The 26129-nt window shown below is 43.8% G+C and overlaps 4 protein-coding genes across 4 annotated transcripts; all 4 read left to right on the plus strand.

Moving 5' to 3' along the window:
* The first annotated feature begins 1519 nt into the window (after nt 1-1519).
* Nucleotides 1520-11651, plus strand: znf576.1 (zinc finger protein 576, tandem duplicate 1). Its single transcript, XM_079274952.1, has 10 exons — nt 1520-1564; nt 2077-2650; nt 3069-3581; nt 4558-8150; nt 8239-8488; nt 8885-9079; nt 9159-9251; nt 9356-9542; nt 9670-9877; nt 9970-11651. Exons 2-10 carry the CDS (start codon nt 2158-2160, stop codon nt 11257-11259), a joined length of 6822 nt encoding a protein of 2273 aa, XP_079131078.1. The 5' UTR covers nt 1520-1564; nt 2077-2157; the 3' UTR covers nt 11260-11651.
* Nucleotides 11652-12620: 969 nt separating this feature from the next.
* Nucleotides 12621-15821, plus strand: znf576.2 (zinc finger protein 576, tandem duplicate 2). Its single transcript, XM_079275170.1, has 5 exons — nt 12621-12721; nt 13412-13611; nt 13716-13831; nt 14272-14415; nt 14546-15821. Exons 2-5 carry the CDS (start codon nt 13467-13469, stop codon nt 15392-15394), a joined length of 1254 nt encoding a protein of 417 aa, XP_079131296.1. The 5' UTR covers nt 12621-12721; nt 13412-13466; the 3' UTR covers nt 15395-15821.
* A 1552-nt stretch (nt 15822-17373) lies between these two features.
* On the plus strand, nt 17374-21771 carry LOC306782763 (uncharacterized protein). The gene is made up of 4 exons (XM_079276203.1): nt 17374-17505; nt 17727-18242; nt 18558-19501; nt 20178-21771. Exons 2-4 carry the CDS (start codon nt 17756-17758, stop codon nt 21015-21017), a joined length of 2271 nt encoding a protein of 756 aa, XP_079132329.1. The 5' UTR covers nt 17374-17505; nt 17727-17755; the 3' UTR covers nt 21018-21771.
* An 890-nt stretch (nt 21772-22661) lies between these two features.
* On the plus strand, nt 22662-24846 carry LOC306781613 (uncharacterized protein). The gene is made up of 3 exons (XM_079274543.1): nt 22662-22837; nt 23005-23251; nt 23332-24846. The coding sequence occupies exons 1-3, from the start codon at nt 22811-22813 to the stop codon at nt 24807-24809; spliced, it is 1752 nt and encodes a 583-aa protein (XP_079130669.1). The 5' UTR covers nt 22662-22810; the 3' UTR covers nt 24810-24846.
* The last annotated feature ends 1283 nt before the right edge of the window (nt 24847-26129 follow it).

Raw genomic sequence — 26129 nt, forward strand, 5'->3', positions numbered from 1 at the left:
AGGTAGCTTAGCTTCACTTTCACATTTTCTACTTGTATAACCAAATAAAATTGAATGCATTAAAAAAAACATTGGTGTTTGTCTTTATGTACATGGGGGGAAATAATGTGTTTTACACAATGTGGACTATTAACATCATTACTGTTTAAACTGAAGGGACATATTTTGAAGAAAAATGTGCGCTTGGACTGGAATATATGCTATGGGTTTATTGAAATACTTTAATTGAAAGTCGTATTTTGTTAAATGTTTTATGATTTGTTTTAGTTATTCTTGAAAGCAATATACAAATAACTTCTGGAATCTGTATAGCATCTGTAGAATAACCTTTCCAAAAGTGCCAAAAATGTATTGAAACAGACAAAATCTTGCATGTTATGAAAGTGGGCTGAAGCATGTTTAAAATATGATAAGAACTAAGATATTTCAAAGTGCTCATACTCCTCTGTGCATTTAACAGCTCATATACAAATCATTGCTATACGTTATGGTTGGATCACTCTGCCACAATCAACAGTTTAAAGTTCTCATGGAGTTTTTACTGTAAGTAATGGCTGACTTATTCATGCACTGAGATCTAATGGAGCTCAAGAGACTTCTACACAGTCCCATCAATTCTAAATCCTACCACCACGAGCTTATGCATAGTTGATCAGCTGGCCATACGGAGCCATTTCTAATTCTAATGTAGCTTCTACAATACTAAATGTAATACATGGGATATGAATACGGCACATATCTGTGTAGGAAACATAGCACATTTATAAAGGGAAAAAAAAATACAACTATGAAAACTAGAGGACTAAACAGAGAAAGGTATTAATCATATTTCATTAAGCAATACAGTATTTCATGAAATATGGAAATGTAGATAGCAAACTGTGGTAGCAATAATGGTGCAGAATACTGTGCTAATGGACTTTTTTGTTATTTGTTTATAGAGGTTTCCAGGGACTGCAATAGAAGAAGACCCTGCATCACATGCTGCAATAGCACCACCAACTGGTTGTTTTACTTTGTGCTTTTGCCAGGAGATGCAGTACTGTAAACTTTATTCAGCCTTATTCAATTGAGTCATAAGCACGATCCTCCCAGCACTGTGCTATAAGGGTGTTATTTAATTTGCTCAATAAGTAGTAGTAGTTGCATTGCTGGTTCCTGGTATCTGGTGATGTACAGCACCGTGTTATAGTTTGCCTTCATTGACTAGTTCTGTTTTTCAGTTCTACATGAAAATGTCATTAGACAATGGCTGAGACTCAAGTGAGGGAGAATTTGTGGACCATAGAATGAAAAAGGATTTACCAACACCTCTATTCATCTTTAAACGTATTCTAAATATAGGTTAAGTGTACTAATTGATACCGACAACACGCCGTGTTGTAGTCTTTTAGCAGAGTAAACAGCGGCACATGAGTGGGGGGCTGATTGTGGGAGAAACCACAATTCCCATGACTCCCTTGCGGCTCTTGTCAGACGTGACGTCACGTGTTGTCTGCAGCGCCTCTGTGTTGGCTTTGTGAGGAACGACGCGGAGATGTGTGTGGTGGACAAGACAGCCGAGGTAACCTTAAAACCGCTTCCTCCTGCATCCATACGGCTATAAGGGTGTAAAAACGGGGACGTAGTTACAGTGAATGCATATTTAGCGTCTTTGAGCGCTAGTAACGCGATGGGAATGCTAACAATCGCTAGCCGATCTTAACCGCAAATCAGTGAATTTTAAGCTAACTGGGCTGCTATAATCCGTGTGTCTGTGGTCGTTATGGAGCGTTTGTTCAAATATATTATCATGTTGAAGTACTCTGTTCATACACTATGTATACCAATTCAAGTGTTGAGTTTGGGTTCTACATCAGCTTCTAACGGCTGCCCCCCCATCCGTCTTCTTTTGTAATTCAAATGTTTTAAACCCATTCATTCACCAGTCCCCCAGCTTCCGCCATAGATGACAAAGATGCTGTTAACTGCGTTAAAAAATACAAAATTGTGAAACACCCCTTTTTTTTAAAATATAAAGCAGTTTGAGTGGTTGTTTCCTTGGTACCTTGTGTTCATGTATGTGTTGGTTTACAGCCATTCTGTGTTCCTGTGTGTGACCTGGTGTCATAGAAACACATGAACAAGTGCATTTGAGAAGCCAAGAGGCAGAGAGCCATGCAGAGTCCGACCCAGTCCAACAGCGGCGTAGCAGACTCTGTGACTACTGCCACCACAGTGCAACCACTGGACACAGAGACCGGAGCCCAGCCGGCACCGGGTCAACCGGATGCACAGGAAGAGGGGAACACTTCAGCTGCTACTGCTGTGACCGAAAGAGTAGAGGCGCCACAGGAGAATGGGACAGGGGTGCAACCAGCAGAAGCACCAAGTATGGCAGTCGCACACGTAGTGGAGAAGGAGCCTGCTGCAGGGCCACTGACAGAGCCCTCAGTTCACACTGCGGGGACGGAGACGGACTCTGCTTCAAAGCTCAGTGTCCCTGCAGAACCGACACCTGACACGAACGCAAATCCTGGGTGCGATGGGAAAAAGGCAAAGAAACCGGATAAAGGTGTACGTGATGGTAGGAAATACGTTCCTTCCAAGAAGGCCATGGTAGATCCTCTAAAGATGGACATGTCCAAACCACTGCTTATGCCTCTCACATGTGAGTATTTAAACTTGTATTTGTTAATTATTATGTCATGTTTATTATTATTATTATTATTATTATTAGCTTATTGCATACATATTGGTATGCAGTTATCTGTTTGTCCACGAGCACTTACAAGTGCACTGCTGAATATATATATTGTGGCTTGAAAGTAAACAATTTGAAAGGATTCTCATTAAAACTTTTGTTTGCATTATGCATCTATGAGAACAATTGGCTGGTATATCATTTTCATATTTATTCAACTCTTATACTTATATTGGAATCTGCCTGAACATTACAGTATTGGTCACAGTATTTTCTTTTTGCAGGACTTAATACTTTTTAAGAGTACTTGTCCTTATCCTAAGGATATGGATGAACTGTATGTTACATATAAACTTTCTACCCCTCCTGCCCTGACTCCCTCCAGCGTCTCAGCTCTCCCTGCAGTGCATCGAGTGCCACATAATCTTCAGCGATCACAAGAGCAAAGAGCGCCACCTGAAGTTGAGCCACCCAGCAGAATACGAAGAGTGCATACTGAGGAACGCCATGTTCGCCTGCTACGTATGCGACCGCCAGTTCACAAACTCCACAGAGCTCATGGTCCACCAGAAAGCCCACACAGAGAAGAAACCCTTCAAGTGTCCAATCTGTGGCATTGCCTTCAGCAAGTCATCAGAGCTCACCCGTCATAAAAAAATCCATTTTGGCCAGGACGGTTATGCCTGCACCGACTGTGGCAAACCTTGCAAAACGATGACATTGCTGAAGTATCACCGCCGCACACACACTGGAGAGAGGCCGTATGTTTGCAAGGAGTGTGGAAAGAGGTTCACAATGTCCAAAGCTCTGCAGAAACATGCGGCCTCACACTTGCCAGAGGGAGCTGAAGGAGATGAGGTCGACACCACAGCGAAAGCAAAACGGAAGAAAGATGATGGTAAGGAAAATGTCCGTTGTTATCAGTTTACACATGAAGATGTTCACATTCTTTTCAGCTATGCTAGCAACACGGCTCGAGGGATGACGATGTTAGTTTGTTGGTGCACAGCTTTGGTCCAGACTGAAATATCTATGAAGGTTTGTACAGATATTCATGGTTCTCAAAGGATGAATCTTAATGACTTCTCCTCAAGCACCACCATGAGGTTGACTTTTGTGGTTTTGAGGGAAATGTCTTGACAACTATGGAATGGATTGTAATCATGTTGTTATTCTCAAAACTCAAAAATTTAAATTTGCCCAATACTTTGGTTTCTGACTAATATTACTGCTCAGCACAACAACCCCATTTGAGTTAGTCTCAGCTGGACTTGTTGCATTTAGTGCTAATTAGCTAATGTTAGCATGTTAAATTGCTGAACTAAGAGGGGAAACATTTGACTTTAGTTTTAAGCCGTGCTGTGACGATGCACGGCCTCACAGAGCTGTAAGGATTGCTGCATACTCTGTCTGAGTCACATTTTCTGATCCAAAATAATAGAATTATTAGGGATGCACAATATATGAGAGGCCCTGGCAGCCTTTCTAAACAGTGGATTCAAGGGCTTAGCTTAGTTCGTACAATGTGTAGTATGTGAATTTATATTACTGTTTTTGTAGCCGATACATGTCTATCGAAAAGAGATTAATTAGTCTACATATACACAGAAAAGTAAACTATGCTTATTATTAAGTTATTCTTTATTCTCGGGATGGTGAAAGCTTTCTAAATATTGCGGTTGTATTTGAAAATAAACTTAAATGATAAACAAAAAACACATAATTAATGTGATATGTTTGGCCTCCTGAATTAGTGCATTTTTAAAAATGATAAAATTCGAGAAAACAAACTATCTCTGTCAGGTAGCAGGACGTGTTGTGCTTCATATGATATACCTCTATGCATCACAGCTGTCTTCTTTTCTTATCTTTAGGTGCTTCTACCATAAAGTATCCTTGTTCTGTATGCAAGGCCACGTTCAAGAGTACCAAGACACGGCTACATCACATGAAAACCAAGCACAACGGGTTGCCTGCTGCAGCCGGTAAAGCCCTCTCATCTGAGCAGCAAGTGAAACTAAATATGCCCACCATAACTCCAATATCTATTTACCAACCAGCACTACTACAGGTGGGGCCACATGGACCTCTGCAGAAAGTGGATGGCAACATTGACACGGAGCAGATTCGCAGGCTTATTGAGTCCTTAGAAAATGTGCAGAAAGTAAACCAAGTTGTAATATTGGGGCAGGTGCCACCTAATGCCCCACCACTGGAAGTGCAGCAGATATTACAACTGGCAGAAACAACAAATTTGAATCTCTACCCACCGCACATCGATTTTATAGGACTGCAACAAACGGAATCTAAGATAGTTGAAATGGACCCTTCAAACAACTCAATTGATTTCATGGAGCAAACAATTATACTGGAGCCTATTACGCCAGATGGGCAGTTGGAAAACCCATCTTTCTCAGAACTAGGTTCCCACATCGTAGTAGGTGAAAATATAGAGCTGACGCTCGTTCAGACTGAACATGCAGAAAGACCCGAGGGAGAGGGGATTCATCGGATCCTTCAACAGCCCGATATTGGTGCAATTCAGTCTGATCCTGTGGAGGAAATTATTTCTCAGAGTGAGGTAGAGCAAAACCTTGAGCAAACAGTCATATTAGAACTTATACCAACTGTGGAGCTAGAACAATCCCAAACCGTGCCATATAATGAAATCCCGTCCTCCTGTCTGGTACCAACCACTGACCTGGAAAAGACTGCAGATCAGACTGTATTAGAGGAGCAGGAGACCAGCCTGTCAGCTCCACTACTTATGACTACAGTTGAGCTGGAGCTGACATCTTTACAAGCAGAGCAACAGGGCCCTCCTTCTTGCCCTTTTGTTCCACCAGACATGCTCACACAAACTACAAGTGAATCTGAAACTAACCTCAAAGAAGAGATTGATTCACAGATGCAAACAGTAAGTCTAGATCAGGGCCACCTGGTGGATGGAGATGCACCACAAGAGCCAGAAGAAAAAGCTGAACAAGAACCATCTAAGAAATTGCTAGTAGATAGCGAGGAGAGTCGGGAGCCGGTGGAGAACAAGTCTGAAGTCGAGGATCCACCTGCTCAAGAAGAGGTTCCATCACACTTGGAGACCAAGCAGGTGCCACAGATGTCAGAGTTACCAGTAAATGTAATGTCGGCACAAGAACTGGTTAAAGTGCGGAAAAGAAAGCCAACCAGGCCTGTTATCTGTCAAGGATATATGCAAGAACTGGTCGGATCCATAAGCAAGGATGATTTCGAAATCGATGCCGCACCTGCCAAACGGCAAAAAAGTAAAAAGTCTCGCCTCGTTGTTCAATTTGGTCCACAAAGCAAAGAGAAGAAAAACAAGAAACAGAAGAAGACATCACAGCAGTGTCAGCCAACGCAGGAAGAAGTAAGAGGTAAAACACCACCAACAAATCTCTCAGGGAAAGAGGTAGCGTCTGAGAAGAAGGGAAGAAGGGACAAGAAATTGGGACATTTGGAATCTAATTCTGAAATAAAATCACCTTCATCAACCAAGGACCCACAAGTGCAACAAATCAAAGGGAATAAAATAAAAAATAAAATGAAAAAGCAAAAAGAAGTGGCCAGGGAGGGGGTTACGGTCACCAGTGAGCACAAAACTGTAGCCTTGTCTGTATTTAAAAAGAAAAGACAAACAAAAAGAATGCAAAAAGATCAGCCCAAGAAAGCAAAGGATGGGAAGCGAAAGAAAAACCTGGCAAAACAGGAAAAAGTCAACACAAAAACCAGCACAGCTTCAGCAGACTTCCCTGCACCACAGATAACGCAAGACGCTCTACTTCTACTGAAAGGACATAAACAGCCTCAACTGAAAGTTTACAAGTTAGACCCTTCAAAAGCATCAGGCCAGACACAGGAGGCTTCACCTCATGATGCCCAAACAACCTCCCAAGAGAGTAAAGGTAAACATTCAACAAGTGAGTCTACAAATAATCTTACAGCGGACGGTAAGAAAAAAGGAGGAAGACCCAAAAAGAACCAGAAAGCTCTTTCCTTGTTGTCCTCATTACAAGTTTCCCGTAAAAAGCCTGAGACGACGCCCACCAAACCAAAGACCACCAGGAAACGTAAAGCCTCTTCCAATGTGGAGACTGAAGGAGTGATAACTTCTAATTCTAAGCGTGCCTTGGAGTGCAAAGAGTGTGGGCAAAGATTTAGCGACGTCTCGTCCCTACAGAAGCACAAGGCGGATCACATCGTGGAGAGTCCCGGTCTCACTTACACCAATGGCAACATCTTTGAAGGCGTCTCCAGGTTGGATCTTTACCAGCTTCCAAAACGGAACGAGAAGGTTGTTGGAGTGATGAATGCTGCTTCAGACTGGGACACTGAGCCTGAGCTTGCAGAGATGGCATTAGAGGACAGAGAGCAAGGTGTCTCCTTTCCGGCTTTGATTCCATCCCCGTCTTTACCCGTTCCTTCTTCAGATGCCGAAGTGAGTGCATATGAAAATAAGGCTGAAGGTGAAAGGGAAGCAGATTATCAATCTCATACCTCCGCTGAAGTTCATTCGCCATCTGATCAAAGGAAAAACAGTGAGACCCCTTTGAATTTCACATCTGAACCCCCTTTAAGTACCTCTACTCAGACAAAGAGTTCAGAAACGGGAGAACCTTCGGCGTCGGATGCAGACAAGCAAGAAGACGGTACTCCGAGGAATCCCAGCTCAGAATCTCAAGGTCAGTTCACCACGGATGAAGACATTAAGGAGGATTTACTTCTCGAGGTAGATTTAGTCACTGTTGGGGAGCAGAATGAGAGCGATGAACCAACCTCTCATGAAGACATTGTTCCCCAAAATAAATCAAGTGGAATTTGCAATTCTGCGAGTGAAAGCACTGAGAAGCTTCCTGGGCAAGTTAGTATCGAAACAACTGGAAAAAGTTTAACTTCGCAGACTGTGTCATGCTCCACTCATCATGTGGCGATCAAAGAAGAAGAAGAGGAGGAAGAACTGTTAGTCCAGAAGAAAAAAGAAGGGAAAGGAGCTGTTTCGATGAATGCTACAAGTGGTAGGAGAAGAGGAACAGGGCGTTTACAACGAGATGTGATATCTAAGAGCGCTTCAGTCGGAGATACTATCACAGGAACGGAATCAGTGAAAGAACAGGATGAGTGTCAGGTAGTTTACGAAGTATGTCCCATTAGCTCTGATTCAGAAGGTGAGACTGGCACAAAGACTTCACAGCCAGAGACCAGTACTGAGACCAACCAAGCCACTGCTCCAACTGCATCTTTGCCTAAAGAGAAAGTTGTGTTTGAGCTGAAGTCCGTTACCACTAGTGTTGAGGAGGTAAGGCATCTAAGAGGACTGCAGGGAGGAGAGGAACACAACAATGGGTCTGACCAGTCTCCAGGCATCATACTTGAGAAGGTCCTCACCTCTAGACAGAGAGCGACTGGTGACAAGGAGACGTGCCAGATGACGGCGAGGAACAGTCACAGACAGGTGAGACGCCAGCTGTATCAACAACTACCATTCATCATCAATGAATAATGAATGAAACATTGCAAACTTACATCTGTTGCGGTTCCAGGGTTTGGACAGCATTGCGGCCCTCGGGAGCCAGGAGATCAAGGTTGAAGAGAATATGTCAGATCCACCGTTGGTTGCACTCACCTGTCAGAACAGACAGAGTGCAAGTGTGCAGCCGCAGCACCATCGTGATATAAGGAGCGTTCTGGTGAAGGACGAGAGCAGCCTCGTGCTGCATGAGACCACGCAAGGCAGCAGACGCATCCGATGGAATGTGGAGCAGGTCGACATTGAAAACTCCTCCAATCCATGTGAGTATTAGGCCATACTGTAGGTACATGTTGATGTAATAGTTCAACATTAGAAGATACGTGTACATATAAGAAGACTGATACCTCTCACAAGTCAGTGGAGCTGCAGCCAGGAGGGGCTTAGCTTAGTTTAGCATTAAGACTGGAAGATTAGTCAAGTTTATTAAATTTGTCAGGGAACATGTACAAAAAACATCAATCTAATACTAGGTGAAGAGATGTATTGTACCAGATGTAGCTGTTAACTATTTTTCAGGTTAGCTAACAATCTCCTAGCTCTAGCTTTGACAGGCGATGATTAAATAAGCCAATGTGTGTGTTTGTAAATCCACTTTGTGTACTGAATTGACCCTGTAAGATTTCGAGAGTTTGATGTTTTCGGCTTTTTTCTTTCAGTTTTGGAGAGTGGAGAGACAACGAGGGACGAGAGCTGCATCACCCCGGAGTTCAACACCAACCAGTGTATCTTCTACCCAGTGAAGGAGGAGGAGAGGGAGGTTCTACTTGGAGCTGTTCAGACCAACGGTGGGAATTTAACAACGGGAGCGTCCAGTGAAGCCCAGCAGACAGAACATCAAGAAACAGATTCAAGTGAGTCATTGCCCTTTCCAGTGATATTCTTCTTTTACCCAAGATTATCGGAAGATTTTCATGCTCCATCTATTAACAGATAAAGGGAGCCATTCTGTACTAGACTACCAGGAAATGAGAGAGGGAGGACTATTGTCGGAACCAGGGGTCTGTGACTTTGCAGATGGACATGGTTTGTTTTCTGTTAGAAGTCTACTTGTTGGTACCTGATAAACGTACTTAAGCTACTTCGATCAAACTTTATATAACTCGTCCATTTATGATCTGATCTTTCAGCTGTGGCAGACACTGAGTCTCAGCATCTACCAGACCTCCGGGACTTTCTCCTCCAAAGTTCTGATGAAGAGGACGTGGGCAGTTTTGAAGTGTCTGATCCTCAGCTCGACTCAGAAGCAGAAGTAATGGCCTATTTCTACAAGAATCAAACAAACGTCGCACAACGGCCAGATGAGCTGTCACAAAAGTACAGTATACAACCTTAACAGAGCACTGCTAAAAAAATATATTCTCTACTAATAGTTTTGTCATACTGTGCAGAAATAATGTTTCATTTGAACTTTTAACTATATTTTTCACTTTTTCTCCCTTAGTTTGCCAACTTCAACGAGCCAGTTCCAAGCACCCGGAGAGGAAAACAGGACCAGAGAGCCCATTGACTACTTCTCCAGTTATTTTGGTTGGGATACCTGGGTAGAAATTGCCAACTGCACAAATAAACTCTCCAACATGACCAAAGTTGTCACAGCCAGAGAGGTTGCACAGTTTGTCGGGATCCACATAGCAATGGGAACTTTAAAGGTTTGTGCTCTGTTTTTTTTTCATCTTTACTTGTCTCTGTTAATTAGACGGAAGGCCGCTAAAGGTTTATTTGGTCTTTTGCTATTTTTCAGTTTCCTAGTCAAAGGCTCTATTGGGAGGACTTGACTAAGGTGCCCTTGATTGCTGAGGCCGTGCCGCTTTCCCGTTTCCTCGAGCTGTCTCGCATGTTGAAATTCGCCTCTCCTGCGAAAGATCCAGTCAACAGCAATGTTCAGGAAGGAAGACATGATAGTGACTTTCAAAATGCACTGCAAGGTAAAACTCCCTCAAGCAGGCAAAGTCATATTTGTCAGCATAGTAACGGGCAGAGACAAAGGGACGCGCCAAATGACCTGAACAGTTTGAAAACACAGACCGATCCGCTGTGGAAGGCTCAGCCATTATTGTGCCGTTTCAAAGCAGGATGCGAGTCGCTGAGAAGAGTGGGGGACTATGCAGTTGACCAATATCCACTTGCTTTGCCTGGGAAGATGCACAATAAGAAGCTGTCTCTAAACTGTACAACATTAATTGGATTTGGCGGTTTGCTCTTGGACGTGGATCTCAAGTTGGGTCTTTCCGGCCAAGAAGACGCTGTGGAAGAAATGGCCCCCAAAGGTAGTATGGTGTTTCTTTGCAAACAGGAACTCTCCACCCCTGCGATGCTAGAGCGCCTGTTAGTTGCAGGGGTTCATGGTGCAGGAAGGGTTGGAGGAGCCAGAGGACAGATCGGAGATGAGTTCGTAAGCTCAGATGGGAAGCTGATGTTACGCAGGTCGCACTGTGGCTTCATACTTTCGACCGCAGGAAATGGCCAGAGGAACATGGCTTCACTCATTGACAACTTTGAGAAGGCCCAGATGTCGGCTCATCTCAACCGAGATTTGCAGAATCTTTACTCCATCCCCCTCACTGCCTCAGCCCCGACCTGCTGGCCTCAAGCGGTGCTCTGGTACCTCACAGATCTAGCTTTGGTCAACTCCTGGCTCCTGTACCGACAGGATCACAGGGCAGTGTCTGCACCTTTGACTCTCATGTCCTTCAGACTGGAGGTGTCGAAGGCTTTGATCCTCTGTAGCGGCTCTGATACCCAGGACTCGGTTCCCCCTCACCCCCCCAAAGACAAGGCTCATGCAACAAACGAAACCCCCAATCCCAGCCTGGTGGAGGAGAGTCCTATGCCTGATGCAGCCACACGGTACGATGGTTCAGGCCACTGGCCGGAGCAGCTCGGAGAGGGAGAAGGGGGCAGGTGTCGCTTTGGGGACTGTCAAAGAACATCCCGTGTGCTATGCCTTAAGTGCTGTGTCTTTCTTTGTATCTCACGCAACCACAACTGCTTTTTGAATTTCCATAATCAAGGGAGTTTGGAAAAAGTGTAGTGTCCACTACAGAATTTCCCTGATATTTTACAACATTTTGCTCTCTGAGTTGGAATGTAACTGTGCTTTTGGTGCATGAAAACCCAGCTCATCAAAAAATACGGTATCTCCTCTGTCCTGACAACTTTTTCCATGATGCCTTTCACTGGCAGTGGCAGACATTGTGAAGGACTATGTGTACTGCAGTTTAAAAAACAAATGATTTGTGATGTGGCTTATTATGGCATCGAGCAAGTGTAAAATGATTTTGCCCTCAGAAGGAAATGTAAAAAAATATGCAGAGCCATACACTTCGTGCTGCAGAAGAAGCACAAAGTATGATTTTAATATTTCAATTACCATGATTTTTTTTTTTTACTATTTATTTTAACCTAACCGAATTTACATTCCATGATGAGCTTTCTTTTAGATCTATGAATTGTATTTATTTATTTCAGAAAACAATAAAAGGCAGATGGAAAAAATACATGCATTGTTGCTTCTTTTTTTTTTTTAAGACTGTCGAGAAATGTTTGCACCATACACCCTTTTCACAAGAGACATTTTGAATTGTTTATGATAACATTAAGTATGTTGTGACAGTGACACTAAGATTCAACTGACATCAGGTAACTTTCATGCATTTATCATACTCCAATGTAGTGATCCTCTGCATTTGTGGCGGAAATCACAGAGATAGTTTAAAAGTAGAAGTAACTGAAAATTGAATGTATACACATACTCTTACAGAGAGATATATTGTACTACAGGGATATGAGTTAACAAATACGACTGATATCATTTTTAGAGAGCATTGTAGTACAAACAGATGGTTTGAAGAGTTAGAAATGGACTTCAAAACGTTGACTAAGTAAAGTGAATTACAATTTAGACGGTTGATTGAACGTACATCTTCTTGTGTACGTTTGTTTGCACTCCTTGTATTGTAAACGAGGCAAATTATTACAGTGAATGAAAAAGTACTTTTCACGAAGTTGTTCTTGGTCACGTGACGGAGATCAACCACAGAATCAGACTGAATAGAAGGGGAGATAAATTAAAATGCATCCATGTTCATAACGATATCACGCTAGCTGTCTTATTGTGTGTTTCTAAATGATTGTCTTAAGATAAATACAGTATATTTACCGACGTGGCGGTATTGTGAATGAGTCTTTTATCATAATACGGTAATACTGTGCGTCCTTTCCAAGAAAGGTTTGTGTTTCAAGCTACACTACGATGCAAAGTGCAGCTCTGTATCAGCGGCAGAAAAACCCGGCTGGTCCATTTTTTTATATTTGAATTTTTGTCACAGCATCACCAAATGACAATAAAAACATCTACCAAAGACTGCATGGCAGCCATCTTAGTTGTACCAACGGCTATCTGGCGCACACACACCAGGAAGTGTCCGATCTATCCGTTGTACTTCTGTAGGGTCAACTCTTTCAGTCAAACTATCGTCAAAGAGCGGCTAGAGGTAACGTAAACGTCTACTCCATTTAAAATGTGATATTTTACAAGATTTAGGTGTATTCATGAACGTGCATCTTAATGACCTATGTCAGACATATGCAAGCGCCCAACAGAGTTTACACTTGATATGTGAAAAGGCACGAGAAGTCTCCGGTGCTCTTTGAATGGCAGCCAGTGTTGTTAGCGCTAACCAGTAGCTAGCTAGCTAGCTAGCGTTAGTCCGCTCGATAGGCTGCTACTTTATTATAGACGTCAGCTACGGGCACACGCATGAAACCAAAGCAGTTACATAATCTGTGAAGTGTTACAGTTTACCAGATACACCCAGTAAGTCATTCTAATAAGTGAATTGGTAGCGGGATGCTCGTAGGTTCTCATGGCGCTAGTTAGCTTAGCTAGCGGCCTTAACTGCAGTAACGTAGCGGTAACGTTGGCCAAGATTAGCTGAAACTTAAGTGTTTGTTATGGAATAGCTGGACTAATATTGATGTAGACTTGTGGTGTCTATCAGCCGCTGTTTTACTGTAGCCTCACTCTAAATAAGTTAGTCAATTATTTGTTCGTCGTCATCTGTTGAGCATAACGTGTGATTAGTTATCACAGTGTTATTTTCCCGCTGTCAACCAAACGAACTGCTGTTGTTTCCGTGTGATAAGTAACCGTACTTTCATATGTGTCCTTGTTCTTTTAATAGCATTCGGGACAATTGTTCTGTGTGTCTGCCTGTTGAGACCCGCCAGTACACCAGGATGGACTCGGATATTTTGAACATAGAAGAGATAGTGTTGGGTCGGGGACTGCCAGATCCACCTCCTGCAGCTCCCCCTGAAAAACCAGCAGTACCACAAAGACCCATCATTTTGAATGGACCTCTTGCGGCCTCCGTTCAGCCCTGTAAGTGGTGTTATGGTCACAGCTTTAAATGCATTTGCTGAGAGCCCCTGAAAGATTAACTGTGTCTGTTGCATGATTTTTCTAATCTCAATTTATCTTTCCAGACCAGCATGAAAATCTGCAGTGTTTCCAGTGCTTCATCACCTTCTGCAGTGCCAAAGCCAAGGAAAGGCATATGAAGAAGAGCCACCGGGAAGAGTACAAGCAACAGCTTCAGCAGGTAATAATAATACATTTATAAGCTTCACAATATCAGTGCATTGAATAACATTGAGAGTAACAGTTTGTCTACACGTTTTTATGAAGATTATGGCTTTTGTTTATAATATTCTGTATTGAAAGTATTTGGAATAAATAAATGGTAACCATATTTTAAAAAACAAATTCTGAAGTTTATCATTTAAGGTAAATCTAATTCTCTCAAGTTAGTGTTTGAGTAAGTGACTTAGTTAAATTGAGATGTATATTTACTTAAATATATATTGAGATTTAGTGTAAGCAGGAGAATGCACACTCTATATACAGCTTATACAATGTTACTGTGTTATCGGTAAACCAAGATCACCCAGACATGGCGAATAAAGTTAATCTGATAAACTTGGGTACAACATAGTTCTTGGTCTTGAATTATTTTAAATTGTTTCCCCCATTTCTTCACAGGGAAACACATTGTTCACATGCTATGTGTGTGACCGATCATTTCTGTCCTCTGAGGAACTGACACAGCACCAGCCAACACACAGCAAGGATGACAAGCCCTTCAAATGTGTGCACTGCAAGGAGAGCTTTAAAACATTCTCTGAAGTGAGTATAATGATTACCCTTATAAATAAATGTCCTTGGCATTATTAAAGCTAAAAACCACCATGAATGCCAAACAAGTATGAAACTCACCCAGTGTTTTTATTTTTTATTTCACGTCTCGCCTTTGTAGCTAACAGCCCACAGAAGACAGGTGTGTCCAGAGAAACAGTTGGTATGTAAAGATTGCAATGAAACCTTCCGGAGCGCTGGACTGTTGCGTAATCATCGCCTGACCCAGCATCTCCGCCCAGAGGTAGAGACCGCAGAACAGCCGGAGGACCCCACGAAAACCCACCGCTGTAAGAAGTGTGGTCAGGGTTTTGAAACGGAACCGGAGCTGATAGAACACCATGAGAAGTACTCCGACGGTCAGCAATGCAATGGCAGCGCTTCAGCCGTCAAGAAACGAGGACGGCCTTCCAAAGCGGAAGATCCGGCAGCTGCGGAGAAAAAGGGGAAGCGGAAAAAGAAAGATGAGGCAGAAGTGCCCGAGGAGGCGGTGAAGGCCAGCAGCACACCAGAGTCAGCTGCACCCCCTGCCGAGGAAAAGGCAAAAGCAAGTGGGGCGAAGCGTGGGCGTCCCTCTAAAGCAGCAGCCAAATCAGAAACTGAAGATACGAAGAGTCCTGACGACGACAGTCAAGCTCCAGCAAAGGAGAAGAAACCTAAAGCAGATGCTGCTGCTGCTCCGGCCCGTCAGCACCCGTGTCCCGAATGTGACCTCACATTCTCCGGCTTGATTCAGCTCCGTGCTCACAAGAAGGTGAAACACGCCCCGCGGAAAGCTCATCCCTGCGAAGAATGTGACGAGAGCTTTGGCCGTCCGGAGCAGCTGGACGCCCACATGTCACGGGCTCACGCCGTCGGCCGCCTCGCCTGTCCAGTCTGTGGGAAGAGCTTTGGCCGTGAGCGCACCTTGCAAGCTCACCAGAAAAGCCACCCAGAGGAACAGCCGGAAAACCCAAGTGCAAAGAGATAATTGAGCTGCGGGGACCTCGCAGAAAGTGTATGGTTTCTGAAGATTTTAGTCAGGCATTGTCCTTTTATTTTAACATTGGAGATCTGATCCTCCTGATGGTAGTTCAGAGTTTGGAATGATTTTGAGAATGACGTTTTAGCAAGTTTTGGATTTGAGTTTTGATTATGAGCTGTTGAGATTTTGGACATGCAGACACATCTCCTAAATTGACTAACCAAATATTAAATCCATCTGTTGCACCCATTGCCACAAAACATAGTTTATTTGTAAAAAAACAACAACAAAAAAAACTGTTTTGATTAACTTTTAAGTGTTTTTTTTTTTTAAAGCTTGAAATGTGTGTTTTGATTTTATTTCTTTGAGTCTCGAGTTCAACTCACTGTGGTTTAAAAAAAAAAAAAAAGGTTTTATTTCCTCTTGTTTTATTCCAACACAAATTGGGCATGTACCTATTTTGAAGCAAATTAGATGCCTAGTAGAGATACTATGTTTGAATGTTCAGACAGTTTGTCAAGAGAAATGTTTTCTGTACAGCTTCTGGTTCATATTGTGCATTTGAAAAAAAACTATTTTGATTATATTCCTTTCTAAATTAAATCTCATTGAAGAATTTTAAAATTACAGGATTATGTTCTGCTAAAAAATGACTTTGGCTTCGAGTTCCAGATTTAATGTGGGCAGGAATGATCCACTATAATCCTGCTTGTCTATAGTAAAAAAAAAAAATACTCCTTTTAATTTTTCACTTGTTAGAATAATGTTTCATGTCTTGGGCATTTCTTAAATGGAACTCGTGACTCTTAAATGCCTTAGAGTCCCAAAGGAAACTGTATATCATGTGTTTTTCACTGATTGGATTGTTTCTCTCGCCACTGCAATGTGTAATAAAACATGCTATCCCAAGGGAGGCTGCTGAAGAAATAACCTTTTGTCTTTGTCTCACTTCTAATGCAGGAACACAAGATTCAGATGTTAGCCGCTTGCTCAACGAGAAACTGACTTAATTGATGTTTACCTTTTCCACCGGGCGGCTGAACTAATCAAACGGTTTTAATATCCAGCCTTTCGTACGGGCACGCTCATCTTACTGTGTCCTTCCTTTTGTAGTTCAGGACATGCTGATGATTAGTGTCTCTGCTGTAGCGTCTACTAAATGGCCAAAGTTAACCATCCATGAACTATGTGTGGATCATAAAGTCAAGTACTTTTCTAAACCACATTTCTTTTTAAAGCTGTAGTTACTTTGCAGATACATATTTTAACCAACCACCAGTTTAGAAAATGTGGTGGACTTACCAGTTTTAGACAGTATAAAGCCATTAGAACTGGCTCCACATTGACAAACCACAGTAATAACAATAGTAAACTAGTAATAATCTAATAATCCAGTGTCATAATACAGGGAGTACTTTTACTTTAGACAATTAAAGTAGTTATAAACTATAGTCAAATAGTAAGAGTATAACAGTAAGTTTCATGCAATATTTCATCATTAGGCATTCAAGCAGCCGTTCAACTATATTATTGTAACTGATTCATTTAGTTATGTCTCTATACTGATCTGTATGCAGTATTTAAATGTCGCAGCTGGTCACGGTGGACGCTTCTAGATATACTGTACTCTGAATCTGCAAACGTACAATATTTCCAATGAATTGTAGTGGACTATAAGTATAGAATATCATATAAATGGAGTACACAAGTGATGTATATGCACTCAAATAAAGTACTTGTGCGCAGTAGCAAACTCGCTCTCCCGGGGATATTCTCCTGCCGCTGATTGGCTGTGTCCCATGTAATACCACTCCGAAACACAAGGTGTGCCCGAGCGCCCTCACGAGTTCCCTCTCCTTGTGGTGCTTCATTTGTTTTCCTCATTTTGAGCTCCCATTTATGATCTGATCGAGCTCTGGTCATAATGGGTTGAGTGAGGTTTGTAGCAAGCTAATCGGATGCTATTTTCACATCGTTGAAGTCGAATCTTTTCGGTGTTTGTCCCCCCGTGTATATTTGCTTTAGGACAAAAGGCTCACATCGAAGGGGGGGAGGCTTGTTTTGGAATTGTTCTGAAGCCAAGCCGTGCCATCACGCCTTCCTGCTGACGCTACCAGGTGAGCGAGGTGCCCAGCAGCGCGTGAAGGTGCATTCCCACGCAAAGTAGTTTTGCGAGCTCGATAGAAAATAAAACAGAAAAAAGATCCAGAGGAATAGTCACATATATATAGTCGCTCGTCAGGTAAGGCGAAATGTGACAACAGTACTTGTTTGATTTATTAATAAACATACATTCTGGGCCTTTAACATGTAACCCATAACTCTGTGTGTTTCACAGCCCCCTTTGTGACTCCTCAGCCAGCAGTCATGTCCATTGAATACACCATTGACATCCAACTGACAGAATTGGGATACCCGGATATCCTACAGACCTCATTTAGGGAGACACCCTATAGCTCCACCTCTCCTGATGACTCATTCCCACCCAGTCACACACCCAGTTCACTTTCAACCACACACGTACAAAGACTGGTAAAAGCTGGTAAAGAAGCAGGTGCTGCAAAACAGACCTCGCATGCTGAACAAACCACGGCTCCGCTGTCAGACACTTGCACTTCACAACATCCTGCACAAGGGCCAGAAGCCACAGACCTTCCACTGCTAATAGCTGAAGAGGATGACTGCAAGGATGACGAGAAGAAAGGTGTTGATGATGGAGACGCTGCGCTGGAGGAATCGACGGAGATGCAGGCTGTGGAGGACGAGTCCGACAACAGTGAGGTTTCAGAAGTGTATGAGGAAGAAGAGGTCGACGACGACGACGATGATGAGGAGGAGGAGGGACTAAACGATGGTATGACTCATTCACTTATACCCTCATAAGCTGGTAGTAGTGTATTGTTTACAGTTCGTCTGAAACACAGACGTTTTTAGCCGAATTGCCATAAATTACGATCCAATCGGATTTTTTCTTTTTTGTCAACAAGTCTCATGAAAAGATCACCATATGTGTTGGTATTTTTGTGGGATTTGTTTACAATGAGAAAAATATAGAATATCGCCAGGCATACCTTTTCGTAAAACAGCTATAAGGTGGTACCAGATGCACCCTCATATGTCAGTCCATATCTAATTCCTTCTAATCTAACTTTTGTCCATCGGCACACAGGGGGCGACTACCGCTGCAGTGTCTGTGATCTGCAGCTGCCCTCCAAATTCAAGCTCCAGGACCATATGAATCTGCACACTGGAGCGCGCCCGTACTCCTGTGCTGAATGTGGGAAGCGCTTCTGCCAGACCTACAACTACCGTGTCCACCTGCGCACGCACGCCCAGAGCGAAGTGTTTTTTTTCCGGTGCCGTGTATGTCTGAAGAGCTTTAAGACGCAGCGGGAATTGAAAGTCCACCTGTCTAGAACCCACTTAGAGAAGGAGTTCTACGAGTGTGACCTGTGCAAACGTGTCTTCACTTGCCTCACGGCGTGTGAATATCACGTGAAGAAATGCAGGCTGGAGGTGGTTTGTGAGGTATGTGGCCGCAATTTCTGCTCTCTAAAATCTCTGGCGCGCCACCGGAAGATGACGTGCCTTCGCAATTTTAAATGCACAGACTGCACAAAGACCTTCACTAAGAAGAATGCTCTCCTGAAACACAGCTTCTCCCATCTCGGTTTGCTGCCTTACACCTGTGTGCGCTGCCGCTGCCACTACCGCCTGGCCAAGCTGTACCGCAAACACAAGTGTGAACCCGAGCGCATTCACTGTGTGGCGTGTCTCAGAGAGTTTCTCAGCCAGAAGGACTTCCAGCGGCACAAAAAGGACACCGGCTGCTGGGGCAATCAGGAGCCTAAAGGGGATGAGATCAGATGTTTGGAGTGTGGAGAGAGATTTGACACTTCTGAAGAGCTGAAGAAACACGCCGGGGCTCACCAGAGGGTGCTGAAGTGTGCCGAGTGTGGGAAGGGTTTCCGGTCGGCCTTGCTGTTGATGTCCCACATGGGGGGTCATGCCGGCAACTCGCCCTGCCTCTGTCAGAGCTGTGGACTGGGCTTTCCCCACCAGCAGAACTATGACAGCCACCTGAAGACCTGTGGACAAAAACCCAAGCCTTCGGTGAGTATTTATTTTATTTTATTGTCTGTCCCTTAAATTCAAATCATATAATTGTACTATTTCAGCTTCAAATCACTGACTGATCCCCTCCAGACATGTATTAAGACATCTAAAGGTTAATAAGCTGTGTTTACGGTTTTATCACAAAAGAGTCTCATTGAATTAGCTGTGAATAAGCAAATATTTCAAAGGTTTAACTGCTGGACACAAGACATCACCTATTTGGCTCATACGGCTCAATGTAAATTGCATATTGGACGACAAAAGCCTGCTTACTCGAATCACACTGAAAGACGGTGGAGAAGGTCAGCAAAGAGAAACCTTTTCCTTTTAGCAGATGAACATGGAAACAGCCTTAGAATGTCCAACTCTGCACATGCATCATTCTGCAAACACCCAAGTGAAGTAATGTCAAGAAACACATGTGTAAGTGGAGGGGGATGTTGGAGCTTCCATAACCCACCAGGTGAAGCGATTGGAAGCCATTTCTTGTTGCATTGTGTTGCTGTTTCTTGAAAACTTCCTCCAGCAAGTTATAGGTCTCCCCAGCTTCATTATATTGCCATATTATTATTATTATTATTATTATTATTATTATTATTATTATTATCATGTTAGTGTTGTGAATAATTCATTGAGTGGGTTTTCTGTTTGTTTGTTGTGTTTCGAATTTTAGAGTGCTCCAAAGAAACGCCTGGCCTCGAAGAGCTCCTCATCTGAGACAAAGAACGCAAAACCAGACTCAGCGCTTCCAACAAATGCAGCCGCCATGCCCGCTGCTGTTTTAAACAACCCTGCTGCACCAGTGAAGGATTCTCCTGGTCCAGAACTTGTGACAGAGCAGGTGTCTGCAGGCTCTGGTCAATCAGACGGATTATGGCGGCTAACCCTCGACCAACAGCCGCCCCCAGGGGTCGACCTGGTTGTGTTTCTTCCTGTCACTGCAACTCTAACTGACTGCCCGACACCCACATCTGCAATCTCTCCGACGCGTCCAGCTGTGCAGGGCCCGCCGAAAGTGGCTCCACCACCTGTTTCACGTGAACAACTGGGAGTGAATGCTGCTCTTGGAGCGACGCAAAATGGGCCCCTGAATTTGGTACGTGGGAGCGAACAGTATCCAGTGTGCGAAGCACCTCTGGATTTGTCCCGTAAGTGTAACTCATCTAAGTCAACTCTGGGCAACATTCCTCTTCGTCCTATTAAAAGTGAGCCAGGGGAATTAGACATCTCAGGAGACGCTAACCGCACTGATAGACCAGCATTTAAAAACATCAATAGCAAAGTGTTTGTTAAAAAGGATCTTGGTGAGACAGATGCAAATACTGAATGGAAGCAGCTTAAAGTGGATCCCATGGATCTCTCCAGTTCTGAAGGTAAAACCGCCTCCTCTGGACCGATTGTAGCTCTGAAGAAAGAGCGGCCGTCTCCTGGTTTTGATCCCTGGTCCTCCAGATGTTGCCCGCTGACAGGGAAAGAAATTAAGATGGAGGTTGACATCGCTGAAGAAAAATAAACAAAAACATTTGCAGTGACGAACAATAATTTTCGTCAATAGTCACATTCCTTCGTGGAGGTTGTGTATAAGGACACACCCACGGCTGTACCTGTAGCCACAGCCACATGGAAGTGTTATTCTACAGCTAGAGCAATATACTATTCAATATTGTCTGTTTCTCTCTCATATCTGCCATCGTGCCCTTGTATGACAAAGCAGATTTCTTTCTTTCTTTTTCCACTATTACGAATAGACTCTTGAAGAAATCGAGTGTATTTGCAGCAGTATGGCTTTGGTTTAGAATAAGAAAATATTGTTGTTTCCTCTGTAGTTTGAACAAAACATTCCAAGTTACTAAGCTCATTTTATTTTCATTTTGGGTAAAGCACGGGTGACCGGAGCAGAAAGGGCGCTGTGACTGTCATGAAGCCTATGCAAAGTCATGAGGATTAAAACGTTTTCCTGATTCCTCCCGTTACGTGCTCGTGTGGGGAAATTGAATCTTTTTGGTTTGTTATGATGTATTAAGTTGAATGAAAACACTGGATTTTTTTTTTTTTGTATTCAGCTGAGAACTTGAAATGAATTTTTGTTTGAAAACACTTTACCTTCAGTACTTTTTAAAAAGTATTTAATGAATACAAATAACGGTACTGATCAACAATATGACATTCTGTCACCTCGTGATTTGCTGAATCGTTACACTCTGCAGGTATCTTTTGATGTTGTTTTTGTAAAAGGCAAATAAACAGTTATTCTTGACGCAAAATCAGTTAATATCTTGTTTATATGTTGTTTTTTTGTTATCGGTCCAAAACATTGCCTTGTGTCTCTCCTTAAACAGAAACACAGCAATACGTCCACACAGTCAGGTAAGTATTTTACTGAAAACTAGAGTTCACTGATGACTTTAAAAAATTTTTTTGTTGAGTCAAGCTAGATAAAGATAATAATACAAATTGACACTTCATTTTAAAATGTCTGATATCCAGCATTGACTGAGATATCCCATCATATTTAGCCGGTCGTTAGAAACAAAGCTCTGTCGTGGAGATTTACTGTGTAGCACGCCTGCATTACATTGGTGAGTTTAGTAATTGAGATAATGGTCCAACTGTGATGCGTAAAGTGCATAACCTCCTTTAAAATATAAAGATTAATTGTATGAAATTAGTTGTTTTTAATTGGAAAATATCTACAAGAATTAAGAGACTCTCACCACAACCTGAAATACTTTTACACCTGTTTTGTTCACGCACAACAAACCTTTGACAAGACTTCTATTATTGAGTATTTTAGCATTTTCTCTATGTTTCCATGATATGCTGTTGAGATTCCATACTTTACTCCAATCTAACAAAACAAATGTACTTTGCAGCCTAAATACAATTATTTGTCAAAGGCTAATTTCATAGATGCTAAGTTTCTGGATGTCAAACATTATCTTGTCTTCTAATCCTGATTTAGAGCTGTGTGTGTGTGTGTGTGTGTGTATATATAAAATATGTATATAAAGATATATATATATCGTGTGTATGTTTGGGTTTTTCATATGTCGTAGTGAATATTTTTTTAAGTGTAAAGAAGAAAAAGAATCAAAAGACGTCAACGTGTCACATGAGTGAATGACCCGGAAGTGCTCTGTGTGCGAGGTGGACGGCAGCAGGTTACAGTAGATACTACAGCATGTCATAAAGAACGTGCATTTGCTTGTTGCGGTCATTGTGTGGACCCAGTGTCTGACATATTGAACTCGTGCATCTGAAGCCGAGCCGTCGATCCGACCACAGCACCAGCGCGTGTTTACATTCATGGACAAAGAGAAGTGCAGCGACGTTGTAAGTAGGCGACCCCGTTATTTTCATTCCGTCGATTTTGCGAGGAACCAATGTTTTCAGCTAAAGCCCTGCTCGTTTGATTAACGATCAACGCATATTAACATGGCCTGTTGCTACACCTACACGAAATGCACTCCGACTGCAACTGTGCCTTGTACTTTTCGCAGCGTGCTCAGTGCTCCTGGATGGAGGTGCATCAGTTCATTGGTGACCTTATCACATCTGGATCAGCCTTGCAGGATCAGCCAGATGTGCTGAACGCAGCATGGGGCATGGCTGGCGGAGGAGTTGTTGAGGCTCTGCGGTTCAAAGGTGCTTCACACGAACCTCTGCAACAACAACTACGACCGGTCCGGGACAAGTCTGAGCCTGGGACATCACAGAGGAAGGGAGAGGCCAGAGACAAGAGACAAGGTTAGAGCTCCAAAACAAATGTTGGCGTGATCATTTTCTTGCATTAACGTCAATGTAATTCATATTTATTTTATATCTAGATGTGCGTAATGCCTGCACCTGCCCTGGCTGCCCCTCCGCCACTTCTGCAACCTCCTTTGAGACTTTAAATCCAAGGCAGTCTTTGCGCGCACCCCCTCACTCGGATGGGTTGTGCCACCCCAAAGACCTCAGCAGTACTGCTTCAATGAGCCTCGACTTGTGCTTACCAGACACCCCCGAACCAAGCAGCACCACATCCGACAGTCGGCCGCAGAAGGATGAAGACAGAGTGACTGCAGAGCAGACTCCTCCTTCCAGAGCGTCCTCGGGCTCCTTCTCCCACCTCTCCATGTTTCCCTGCTTGTGTTGCCATCGCAGCCTGCAGACCTGCACCCAGATACTGAGCAACCAGGAAGGCGCAGACTCCCTGTTTTCTCACGCCCACCATCCTTTTCATCACCACCACTGTCCGATAACCTCTTGTTTACCCTGCCCTCAGCTAGCCCGCTCTCATGCCCCACAGTTCTCTGGCCCTTTTCCCTCCTTTCCTACCTGTACTCAGGTCTGCCACCACCAGCACAGACAAACTCACACTCAGCAGCAAGCGGAAAGAGGCATGCTGTCTCTTCATCCCTGTATGCACTGCGCCGCATCTTTTCCCAGACCGTCCCAGTTGCTGCAGCACCAGCGCTCTGAGCACGCCCAAAAACCATCCGGCTTCCTCTGCACAGAGTGCGGCAGGGCCTTCAACTCGCACAGCAACCTCCGCATCCACCTCAATGTGCACACCGGTGCCCGGCCGTACACCTGCTCTGACTGCGGGAAGAGTTTTAGCCAGTCGGGGGCTCTGAAGATCCACCGTCGGATTCACACCGGTGAAAGGCCGTATTCCTGTGGGTTTTGCGGAAGGGGGTTTCCCCATCTGGCAGGGGTCCGGGCCCATCAGAGGACCCACACAGGAGAGAAGCCCTACTGCTGTAGCCAGTGTGGGAAATGTTTCACCCAGTCAGGAGCTCTTAAGATTCATATGCGCATCCACACAGGAGAGAGGCCCTTCATCTGCAGCTTTTGTGAGAAAAGCTTTTCCAACCGCTCCGGGATCCGCTTCCACTACCGCACGGTCCACGGACTGGCCCCCGAACACACCAGAGAAGCTGGAGCTGGGGATGCATATCGGGGAGCAGCCGGCCGTAGTTGTCCACCTGGGCGTCCCAGGATGTTTCCCCCAACCAACGTTGGGCTGAATACGCCCAACAGTTCAGACAGCAACTCGCACACAGCAGCTCCAAAGTCCGGAGAGTCTCCTGTGTTGACCGCTGCTCACGCTGGTAATGGGAGCAAACAGGGAGCAAACCCGGGCAGCAACAGAGAGGGGCTTCTGTATGCATGTGAAGACTGTGGCCTGCGCTTTAAGGACGCCCCGTCCAGAAACAGGCACCAGACTCTGATGCACTACTCGTCCGAGGCGAGGGAGGAGGAGGGGCAGAGGGAAGAGCTAAGCGCAAACAAGAGGGTCCACGGTAACAGTGGAGAGTGAATTCATGCTGTTGGTGCATTACTACATAAACAACATCAAAACACCAGAGTAAATAGTGATTGAAGAACGCATGCAATATATGCTGTAGGTAAAGGTGCAATATACAGGATTGGGAGCATTTCTATTGCCTCTGGCTGCTAGCAGCTAACGGTGCTAGCAGTGCAAACTATGGCAAAGGTGCGGACAGAGCTTACTGTTTACCTAGAGAGCAAACAGAGGGCGGGCGCTACGCTTATGCAACCACCAGAAACTTTGCTCAGGCAGTTTTTTGCAGTTATGTTGATGCTCTCAATCCCATATATTGCACATTTAAAGCTACTTCCAGGAACTTTAATTTCAAGATGATTTTGGCGGTCCTTGTTGTCAAAAGTGTGAAGTGTTTCCAAGTACCAGCCATTTTATTGGGGTCTGCCCCGCTCAGTCCTGGTTCTAGTGCCTCCCTTCCCTCCACCGGGCCCATCAACACGGCCTGGGCCTCCAGCAGCGTGGCGTCCGAGTCGGCTCCCGGCAGAAGCGTCTGTCCACAGAGGGCTGCTTGTTGTCGAAGGCCCCATTGTGGTTCTGAGCCCGACGCAGTTTCGGGTGAACCCTGCATGATTTCATCTGGTTTTGCAGGGATTTGAACACAGTGGCACTGATGGCTTTACGAATAACGACATAAAAGTAGCCGGTCTCCTCGCTGATGGTCTTGTTTACTTGTGTATATACTGTATGAGTCATATAAAGGCATCAGTGTTAAACGGACTGTTTCTTAATCAGTTCAAAGTTCCTCACAGTAACTTTCAGTTTTGCTCTTTTCAACTTGAAAGGTCTTTGATGCAGCACTATTTCAGCTTGATTTCAATCTTTAGATTGGTTGACATTTTTCTCGAAGTAAAGTGTCCAGCTGCCTGTTTTCGCAAATGCATCACTGCTACAGGCTTCACATCTTTGTAAAAACAACCTTTAACACTTTGCTGCTGCAATCAAACACCAGGCTAACTTCTTCTTCTTAAAACTGTCATTTTATTGTGCCTTATTCAGCCGGGGACGAGGTCAGCGAGGTCATCGCTAATTGTGACACCACAGAGCTTGTAAAAGCATTTCTAGAAAGTTTAATTACAATTGCATTTTTGAGCTGCGTTCAGTCACGTTTTCAGACATAAGAGGACTGCCACAGTCAGCTGACCGTTATAATATTACACGCCTCGTAATGGGAACAGCAGCAATGACATTTCAGTTTAGTTGAATTCATTTCTTTAGTAGTTTGTATTCTCCATACAACAATCTGTGAAAATCTTAAATTGGCATCGAAAATTAAGTCAAATTAGGAAATATAGA

The sequence above is a fragment of the Melanostigma gelatinosum genome, assembly GCF_949748355.1.
Source record: "Melanostigma gelatinosum genome assembly, chromosome: 9".
NCBI lineage: Eukaryota > Metazoa > Chordata > Actinopteri > Perciformes > Zoarcidae > Melanostigma > Melanostigma gelatinosum.